The sequence below is a fragment of the Tinamus guttatus genome, unplaced genomic scaffold, assembly GCF_059628265.1.
Source record: "Tinamus guttatus ecotype Peru unplaced genomic scaffold, ASM5962826v1 Tinamus_guttatus_pri_ptg000031l, whole genome shotgun sequence".
In the NCBI taxonomy this organism is placed as follows: Eukaryota; Metazoa; Chordata; class Aves; order Tinamiformes; family Tinamidae; genus Tinamus; species Tinamus guttatus.
Window position 1 is genome coordinate 107,029 of NW_028288565.1, and position 10,399 is coordinate 117,427.

Sequence of the window (10,399 nt, forward strand, 5' to 3'; positions counted from 1 at the left end):
GCCTGCAACGTGGACGCGGAGAGGTGCGGCTGCCAGGTGGGGCTGAGGAGAGGGCTTGCACTTAGGCCAGTACTAGCCCTGGGCTTCCTTCCTGCATCCCGCAAGCTCTGCTTCCCTGCAGGAGCAGCGGGTGGGGACCTTAACCCCAGGCACCAGCCCCATCCCAGCACCGTCACCCCAGCCAGCAGAGCCCCGGCTCCTGGCTCGGAGGGACTCGCTGTGCCAGCGCTGCCCCGTGTCGCTCTCAGGGCCACGTGCTGCTCAGCCAGGCCATGGAGTCGGGAGCCTGGCTGTGACGTCTCTCGGGGCTACCTTATTCTCTTCCCTAGATGTTTGGGAAGCACCTGTGGCCGGACGAGAAGGCAGAGGCCATCCTTGTAGCCATCCGGGGCATGAGAGCCTGCAGCAGCTATGACACGCAGGCGGCTGCTCACATGCTGGATGAGCTCGTCATGGACGACGCGTGCCTTTTGGAGCATGTGAGTAGCCTGCGGGTGGCACGGCCGGGGTTCAGGCCCTTTGGGGGCTTGTTTTTCCCCTGAGTGCTCGTGTACCAGGCACCCAACTGCCTCTGTGGCCAGCCCAGAGCGGTGGCAAGGGCAGACCTTCTCCGCGGGAGCTGGGCAAAGGGCTGTAGTGTGGCACAGCCTCACACTCTGCCATGTGGGCTGCAGGTGCCCAGGCTGGTGCAGACAATGTGGGAAACCATCCTGGCCGTGCGGGATGCGTCTGCACGGCGCAACCTGGACAGGACTCTTCTCCTGCTGAGCAGCACATGCCCAGACAAGGTGGTCGCCAGCCTGCTGAGCTGCTGCCCCTCATGTGACAGGTCTGTGCTGGCCAGGGGCAGTGGGCAGGGACAGGGCTGCGGCCTCGCAGGCCACGGGGCTGCAGCCGCGGCAGCCACTGACAAAGCGCTCTGGGCCTGCAGCGCCGCCAGCGCCACGTGGAAGGTGCTGGTATCCAGACCTGGCGCCGCGGAGCCGGTGCTGCGGGAGCTGCTCGTTGCGCTGGAGGACTGGCGGCTGCCCAAGGCAGCGGCCTCGCCTGTCTCTTCCTGGCCGTGAGTTTGTGGAGGAAGCCCCGCTCTCCCCTCGGGCTGCCCTTGCCCCTGCGTCGAGAGGCAGGGCTCCCGCTGCCCTTCTCCATGCAGCCCCAAGTGGGGGCTCCCCAGGACGCACAGGCCCAGCGCGGGACGGGGGCTGCGGCTGGCAGGGCCTGGCCAGCGCCAGCTTGCTGGGCTGCTGGGCCTGCTTTGGGCCCTCTGCACACCCGGACACACGGAGCTGGCCGGAGCAGGTGCGTGTCCCCCTGCACCCCTGCATCGCCCTGCCGTGTGCGGCACGCGCTCAGCCTGCACTGGGGACAGGACTAGGGGCCAGGGCCACGTGAGGGCTCCAGGCAGCAGAAACGTCACCAGGGCCCAGTCAGGGCAGCCAGGGTGGCCTCCACGCTACGTGTGGCCCTCCAGGGGGATGTTCCCACTGCCCAGGAAGGCTCATGGTGGCTCTGTGGCACCCGAGCCCCAGGAGCTGCCGTGGCTCTGCTCTGGCCAGGCAGCCCCTCCAAGGCGCAGGGCACTGCGAGGAGCCTCACCCCGAGCTCCAGCAGCACAGGAGGGACATCTCACAGCAAGGGCTGTCTCTGGGCTTTCTTTGCAGGCAACGCGTGCGCTCCACGAGATCCTCCAGCAGCCCCCCTGCCTGCATGAGCTAGGGAAGTTCTTCCCCCAGCTCCTGCTGGCGCTGCTCTTCCAGAGCTCTTTCCTGGCAGCGCTGGAGCAGGAGCAGTCGGACACGCTGTGGGGGAGATGCCGAAGGGAGGAGGCCACGTGCAGCAGCCCCGTGAGGTGCTCCATCACATCCCAGCCGTCCCTGGCAGGCAGGGCTGCAGGCAGGGCCAGGGGTGCGAGTGTGAGCGAGTGTTTTCTCTGCACACAGGCTTGCAGTGCAGACCATGAAAGCACTGCTGTGCCGTGCCGGCTACGAGAACGTGGTGCTGGCCATGGCAAGGAAGGGCGGCTGGGACATGCTCCTGCGTGCCGAGACCCATCACCAGGGAGTGGGTTTGCTGGCCAGGTGAGAGCCCCTGTCTCCCTGCTCTGCTGCAGCATTTCACCCCTGCGCACAGGGTGGCTCTCAGAGCCCACGGGGGTGCCCAGTTCTCCACGCAAAGGTGGCTTTGTTCTGTGCGTGGTGGCCCAAGGGATGTGATGGGAGGAAGTGAGGGTGCAGTCTCAGGAGAGCTTTGCCTGGGCTGCTCAGGCCTCACAGTGCCTTCTTCCCTCCGCCAGAGAGATGAGGAAGAGCCCAAGAGCGCTGCGCCTTCTGCTGCTCCAACAGCTGGCAGCGCTGCTCTTGGGCCAGGAGCCCTGCACGGAGATCCCTGCCATGGCTTTCCTGTTGGAGGTGAGCCTTGTATGGGCACTGCCCTTCTGGGGTGCTTCTAGCTCCAGCTGTAGCCCCAGCTGCGGGATGGAGGGCCCCAAGCGCCAGTGGGGCAGTGGGTGTTCTGCCATGAGTCCCCTCGGCCTTCGCCCCTCTGCAGCGGGCTCCTTCTTGTCCCCACATGTACTTGGTGCCTCCGTTGTGTTGTGTCCCTGTCGAAGGGCCCCTCCAGAGCATGAGGACAGGAGGCTGGTGCAGGGAGGGGAGGAGCAGGCCAAGGCTGTGCCCTCGCTGTGCCCTGAGGCCCCAGGCAGGGAGGAGGTCCCGGGGGCTCCCTGCAGTCACTGCTGCACTTGGCCAGCCTTCCTCTGAGCCCGCTGCCCTTGCCCTGAGCTACTGCTGGGATCCAGTGGTGTCCGACACAGGGAGCACTGCGGCAATTGCCATCTTCTCTGTGCTGTGCATTGCAGCTGATGGCCTGCAGTGACCTTCAGACAGATGAAGATGTCTTCCTGGGAATCTCTGTGGTGTCCCTGAAGAGTCACAGCAGGGTAATGCATAAGCTGGGACTCAGAAGCCTCCTCGTGCTGTGCAGCAGACAGGAGATGGTGAGCAGGGCATCACTGGGGGGAAGCTGTGTGAGCTGGGTGCTGGGTGCTAGGGAACAGGCTAGCTTGGACTTTGCTGCGCCTGGGGGGCTGAGGGGGCTGCAGATCTCGGTCCAGCACCTAGCAAGCCATCTCCGAAAGGGTGTGAGACTGAGGGAAGCTGGTGTCTAATAAGGTGCCAGGGTAGCCTTTTATTCCTGTTTTTTTAGATTGAACTTGTATTTCCCACATCCAGGTCGGAAGAATGCATGTCCTGATGCCTCTGCTCATGAGACACTTGCAGGACGAGGACAGTGACATGAGCAGCCAGGCCCTCCTGGTGCTCAGCCATGTGGTCCGTGTCCTGGAGAGACCAATGCTCACAGACATGGCTCCGCAGCTGGCTGAGAAGCTCCTGCCACTCTTTGAGGATGTAAGGCGGGGGACAGAGCCGTGGAGCCAGCTGGTGTGCGCGGGAGGCTGCCAGGAGCCCTTCTGCCCGGGGTCTTGGGATACTGCCCTGTGCTGCCCATGCTGTCCTGGCTGCAGGGCTGCATTGCACCAGTGCAGCCTGTGCAGGAAGCTGCCATGTGCGGTGCCAGGGCTGAGCAGTTCTCTCTTCTTTGCCACCAGGAGTGCGAGCACACACGAAAGCTCTCCATGCAGCTCTTCAGCAAGCTCATGGAGACAGCAGCGGGCAGGGCAAAGGAACAGATGAAGCAGCAAGTGCACACGAGCATGCTGCCACTGCTCTTCCACCTGCAGGATGAGAGCCCCAGCGTGGTTGAGGTATGGCTGAGCAATGAGGCACACTGGGGAGCCAAGTAGCCACGTTGGGAATAGCCGTGGGAGGTGGTCCTGGCCGAGTCCTGCCTGGATGTCTCTGGGGCTGCAGCCCTTCAGCCTCCTGCTGGCCTTGGCTGAAGCTCAGCAGCTCTCGGCAGTCTCTGCTGTGCTGCCTGTTCAGGACAGGGTGGCTCAGGTGGTGCTTGCTCCATGTTTCTGCCCTCCACCGAGGGGGGCCAAGGACCCCAAAGCAGATTCAGTGCCCTGCTGCTGCCCATTACCATGAAGGGCAAATGCCCTGAGCCTTGTCAAGAGGAGGGCGGTGGGGTGGCACAGGCTCTTGTCCCATGGGCTGCGGTGGCATCTCCCCATTTTTCCCATGTGCAGGCTGCTCAGGAAGCCCTCCTTGGTGCCGCCAAGCTCCTCAAGTGGAAGGAGCTGAGTGCCCAGTGTATGGGGCTGGCGGCTCCGGGTGCAGGAGCAGCACTCGCAGGCTCTTCTGCAGGCTCCTCTGCCTGTGCTGAGCCCTGGGTGCTGCAGCTGCCCCTGGCCCAGCTGGGCCTTGCAGCAGGAGGGCCCCTCAGTGTGCCTGGGCAGCAGCCGTCCCTCTGCTGCCTCCAACGCTGGCTCGGCGCTGCCCAGCCTCTGCAGGGTCCTGAGTGTGGTGGCAGGGGGAGGCCGGCTGCTCCTGGGGAAGGACGGCGAGAGGATGTTGTGTGCTGAGCCTTGTGCTCTCCCCAGCTGGCCGGGAGGAGGGGCAGGAGGAGGGCGGACGAATACCTGCGCCAGAGCCTGTCCTACCTGGAGAGCAGCCAGGAGTCCCTGCGCGAGGCGGCCGTGAGGTTTCTGGGTGCCCGAGCCCTGGGCTCCATCGCTGTCCTGGGACAGCTCGGCCTCAGCCTCGGCGGCTGCGCTTGCAGCAAAAGCAGCCCCGTGGCTGCTGCAGCCCCCGTGCCTGAGGCAGCGCCGGGTGCCTGGAGGCTCCAGCCGCCCTCAGGCATCTCTGCCCGCAGCGGTGGGGCTGGCGGGAGCCCCTCGAGCAGGAGCCCTGTGGGTGACACTGGGGAAAGGGGACTGGGGTGAGCCCGGCCCGAGGGGATGGGGGTGCCTGGCCAGGGGGGCAGGACTGGGGGGAACAGCTTTGAGCAGCAGGATTTATGGGGCGCTGTGTGTGTGCCTAGGGCATGCTGGGCAGCACACCAGGGAGCAGAGCAAGGAGACGGTGGAGGCCATCTGTGAGAGTGAGTGAGGGCAAGCGGGGGGTCACACGGGGCTGGGGGGATGAAGAGAGACCCTGTTCAAGGAGCTCCCATCCCTGCATAGGTGAAGAGGGCTCTGCTGCCCGAGAGGAGCGGAGCAGGGGTGCTGTGGGGAGAGCAGAGAGAGATTTCAGGCACCTTGGGCACATTCCTGGGCAGCTGGATTAGCCAGCTAATCCATTAGAGCCCCTGGGTCCATCCTGGCTGTGGCAAGAGCTGGGTGGGACTGGTGGTGTTAGGAGGAGAGGCCTGGGGCCTGCGGGGATATGGGGGCTTCATCTGAGCTCGTGCTTCCCCCCTCAGCCCTGAAAGGCCTGCAGGAGGACAGCAGCCCATCCATCTCTTCCCTGGCCACCCAAACCATGCTGATCCTGAGAGCTGCAGGGAAGGGGGCTGCATCCACAGGCACCCAGGAAGGCCTGTGCAACCGCCTGAGGAGAGCATGGGAGAGGCGGCACTGCCCTCTGCAAGGTGTCAGTCTTTGCTGCTGGCGCTCGGCCACGTCGTGATGCCAGGCTGCTCTGCGCGCAGGCCTCATTAAAGAAACGATCCTGTCTCTTCACCGTGTGTCGTGTCTTTTCTTTGGCAAACCAAGGAGTAGAAAACGCAGGTTGTGAAGGGATTGGGGTCCCCCTCTTAGAAGAGTTGGGCACGCGCTCTCTGCAGCAGGCTGCAGCCAATAACCTGACCCCTTGCTACCCCTCGCAGCAGTCAGCAAAGCCTCTCCCACCCCTCAGCTTTACCCTTACATAGAATCATAGAATCACAGAATGTTGAAGGTGGGAAGGGACCTCTAGAGGTCATCTAGTCCCTGGACATGCAGGGTCATCTAGAGCACGTGGCACAGGACTGCGTCCATGCGGGTTTTAAAGATCTCAAGAGAAGGAGACTCCACAATCTCTCTGGGCAGCCTGTTGCAGTGCTCTGCCACCCTCAGTGTTAAGAATTTTTTCCTTAAGTTCCTGTGGAACTTTTGGTGCTTCAGTTTGTGACCATTACCTCTAGTTCTGTCGGTGGCCACCAGGGAAAGGAGGCCAGGACCATCTTCCTCACTCCCTCCCTTGAGGTGCTTATAGACACTGATCAGATCCCCTCTCAGCCTTCTCTTCTCCAGGCTGAACAGGTCCAGCGCTCTCAGTCTCTCCGCACAGGACAGATGTTCCAGGCTCCTGATCATCATCCTTGTAGCCCTGCGCTGGACTCTCTCCAGCAGCTCCATGTCCCTCTTGTGCTGTGGAACCCAGAACTGGACACAATACTTCAGATGTGGCCTCAGCAGGGCTGAGTAGAGAGGCAGGATCACCTCTCTCGACCTGCTGGAGATGCTCTTCTTAATGCACCCCAGGATCCCATTGGCCTTCTTGGCCACGAGTGCACCCTGCTGCCTCATGGTCAACTTGTCATCCACCATGACGCCCAGGTCCTTCTCTGCAGAGCTGCTCTCCAGAAGGTCAGTCCCCAGCCTGTACTGGTCTCTGGGGTTATTCCTCCCCAGGAGCGGGACCTTGCACTTGGCCTTGTTGAATTGCACGAGGTTTTTCACTGCCCAGTTGTCCAGTCTGTTCAGGTCCCTCTGGATGGCAGCGCAGCCCTCGGGGGTATGAGCTACTCCTCCCAGTTTGGTATCATCAGCAAACTTCCTGAGGGAGGGCTCCGTCCCTTCATCCAGGTCATTGATGAATAAATTGAACGTATATAAGTTATAAACTTATTTAGAATATAGGTGAAGATCAAAGTACATAGGAATATAAACTCTTAATTATATAGGTTAAGATCAATATACATAAAAGCATAGAATTACAAACATCACTACATTTATTCCCTGCTGCACCAAATATTTACAAATGATTCATGATTCACTCTGATGGCTCAATGGTTTTTGACTCCTGGACTTGGCTGGAATTGCCCTGTGGCTGTGACTGCTCTGTTGTCAATGAGACTTTACATCTTTTGCTGGTAACCAGCGAGCACCTGTGGGAAGGAGAACACACACATATCCCCTTCCCCATGTTATTAGTTCTATGGAACCTCTCTCTGGTAGTTCTCCAAATTCTTTATATCATCCATTTGGTGGAGGTACAACTGCAGGGACCATCTCGAATTGTCAGTCAGCTGCTGGTGTAAGTAACTGAAGATCAGAAGGATTCAAAAAATTAAGGACATATAATGCTTTGTCTAACTGTTCCTGTGGGATAACACTGTGCATAAGGTTTCCTCTTCTTTGTTTTTTTAACATAGCCTTGAGAGTCCCATGGACACGTTCAGTAATGGCTTGTCCAGTGGGGGAATGCGGTATACCTGTAACGTATTGTATACCCCAGTCTTGTAGGAAGACAGAAATTGTTTGTGAAACATAAGCAGGACCAGTATCAGTTTTAATTGCTTTCAGAATGCCCATAGTGGCAAAACATCTTAAGCAGAGGTGTTTCACATTCCATGCCTTTTCTGCAGTACGTGCAGTGGCTACCAGAAACCCTGGGAAGGTATCCACACTAACATGCACATAACACAGTCGGCCAAATGTTGATATATGTGTGGCATCACTCTGCCACAATTCGTTAGCTCGTAAACCTCAAGGACTCACTCCTGTGTATGATGATACTGGTGTAATACATTGACAATCAGGGCATGCACGAAGAATATCTGTGGCTTGTTCTCCGCACAGAGCAAATTGTTTACGTAAGGAAGAGGCATTTTGATGAAAGAAGTGGTGAGATAATCGGGCTTGTTCAAAACTAAGCGGCAGTACTGCTGCCATCATCAATTTGTCTGCCATAACATTTCCTTCAGTTATTGGTTCTGGTAGAGTAGTATGTGACCATTTATATTTTATAATGCATATACATATGCCAATGCATATGCCAGTACATAGATGACATCCTAATAGGGGGTGATTTTCCCAAAAAGGTTGGGAAAGTAGCCACAGCAGTATGGCAAATCCTACTTGAAGCTGACATTGAGGTACCACCTGAGGAATGCCAGGGACCAAGCAAAGAGGTAAAATTCCTAGGGACTTGGTGGATAACTGGCAGTGCAGGGATTCCTGCAGATACCTTAAGAAATATTGAAGAGCTGCAAATGCCTAGCTCAAGGAAAGAATTACAAGGATTGACGGGAACTTTGGGATATTGGAGAAAGCACCTACCTGGATTTTCTATCACTGCTCGTCCATTATATTCACTCTTAAGGAAAGACAAACCTTGGAAGTGGGAATTAGAACACAAGGAGTCAGCCAAAACTCTGACTGGAGAATTAGAAACATTTCAGTCGCTGCGACCAGAACAACCCCACGACCCTCTTACAGCTGAATGGCGTTTCACTGAACATGCTACTTACAGTAAGTAACAGTAAGTTACTGTAAGTTAGTAACAGTAAGTTATTCACTGTAACTTACAGTAACTTATTTACAGGCTGGCCCTGATGGAACAAAAAGATATTTATTGTTTAGCTTGACTGCATTTAAAGAAAGGGAACTACAACATTCTGAATGGGAGAAAAAGGACTTTTATCCTTAGTCTGAGCAGTTAAACAGGTTGAGAAAATACATCAAGGACAACCCGTGCAAACTAGAGGATCGTTTCATTTACTAGAAGCAATCCTAAAGGGGACTGCTGCCCCAGAAGGAATGGCACAAAACCCCACTACCACAAAATGCTGTGCCTACCTAACAGGAGTTGCAGAAAATATGCAGCTAACTGAAGGGCAAACTAAAGTTTCCAAATTGCAGATGCCTGTAAAAACAGACCCATTAGCATTGGGACAGGCTCTTAAACCTTCACCAATTTTGAACATACCACCCCTAATCGATGGAACACCAACAGAAACATGTGGTTTAGAGATGCTTCACCAAAAAGGGTAAATGGTAAATAGCTATAAAAGGCTGTTGCATTAAATATTACCACAGGTGAAGGCAGTGCACAAGTAGGAGAGTTAAGAGCAGTAGTTTTAGCCACACAGAATGGAGCAAGGTATGCTCCTATGCTGCGTGGGCTGGTGCCACACAATGGCTTTGTGGATGGGAAGCTCTTAACCGGGAAGGAAATAGAACCCCAGGTTGGAGCCCAGGCCTGCAAGAGCAGGGAGCCTGGAGCCAGCAGGCCAGGGCAGGGGCTGCAGGGGATGGGGGCAGAGCCCACCCTCTTTCCCACAGCACATTTTGTGGCCTGGCTCATGGGCAAACTAGCACAAGGCCTCAGTGTGCACAAAATGCGCTCAAAGCTGAAGCGCAGCTGGGGCTGGAGCTTTGCAGAGCGTAGGGTCCTTTCCTTGCCCTGGGGTATCTCAAGAGAGCATGCTTTGGGCCAAAGCTGCCCTCATCCTCTCCTCTGTCTCCTTTCCCCACCTCCTTATTCCTGTGTTCCAGGCTGCTGGAAGGAGAGAACATCCTGCCCCTCATCAGGACAATGTGGCTCTTCGAGGATGTCAGGCTGCCCTCTTCGCCTGTCTCCATAATCAAGAGACATGCACAGAGGCCGAACAACCACAGCAGCTTCGTTGTGGGAAGCTGAAGAGAGGGCTGAACGAGTTCAGCAAGAACGGGGCCAGCTCGTTCCCGAGGGGCTAGGGATAGGGATAGGGAAAGGCTGGGAAAGGCTGTTGGCAGCCCCAGGACTTGAGTGTCACACAATTCCAGCAGAGCAAACGGGCCCTGCGCAGGAAAGCCCACAGCCCCCACGGAGCAGGAGGACCTGCCTTGGTGACGTGGTCCCTGTCTGTGAGGCTGCAGAGGGACAGAGCAGCCTCTATGGTGGTCCCCAGCATGGGGCCGTTCCTGGCAGGAGGCAATTTCTGCAGCAGCTCCTGAGGGGAGACTGCACACACCCCCTTCCTGCCATCCCTGAGCGTGTCCCAGCCCTGATGGACCCTCTGCTCACCCATGGGCTGGGGCACTCAGCTCTGCATCTTACAGCCCCGTGTCCCTGACACCCAAGAGCTGCCCTTTGCCCGTGGCCTGGGCACTGCGGGGACTTGTTGTCTCAGGCCCCTGAGAGCGTCAGGGCTGCGGCACCTTCCTCTTTGGGTATCCCCTGAGCCACGTTCCAAGGGAAATCTGAGAGGGAACTTTTTGCTGGTGCTCCCCTGCACCTGGAGCCTGAGAAGACGGCTCTGCACAGACATAGCTGCAGCGGGGATGCTTTTGTGCCTGAGCTCCCTGGGAAAAAACACACAACACCCAAAGAATGGCACAGGAATATGTACTTCGACAGCAACATCAACAATGAAAACAACAATGTGTACAATAACCACAACATCAACAATTAAAAGAACAATAAAGATAATAACATCAAAAATAACGGCAATCCAAGCAACAGCAACACTAGTATCAACAATAACAACAGCACAAAGAGTAGGTTAGTGCTGTGAGTCCTGATGAACTGGC

At 57.3% G+C, this 10,399-nt stretch overlaps 1 protein-coding gene and 1 pseudogene across 1 annotated transcript; one reads left to right on the forward strand and one right to left on the reverse strand.

Annotated features, from left to right (window-relative positions):
- The window catches only part of LOC148596071 (polycystin family receptor for egg jelly-like), a 365,012-nt pseudogene that overhangs the window by 48,598 nt on the left and 306,015 nt on the right, over nt 1-10,399 (reverse strand).
- On the forward strand, nt 1,957-9,527 carry LOC148596073 (maestro heat-like repeat family member 5). Its single transcript, XM_088530571.1, has 6 exons — nt 1,957-2,078; nt 2,294-2,408; nt 3,231-3,407; nt 3,608-3,763; nt 4,148-4,218; nt 9,383-9,527. The coding sequence occupies exons 1-6, from the start codon at nt 1,957-1,959 to the stop codon at nt 9,525-9,527; spliced, it is 786 nt and encodes a 261-aa protein (XP_088386697.1).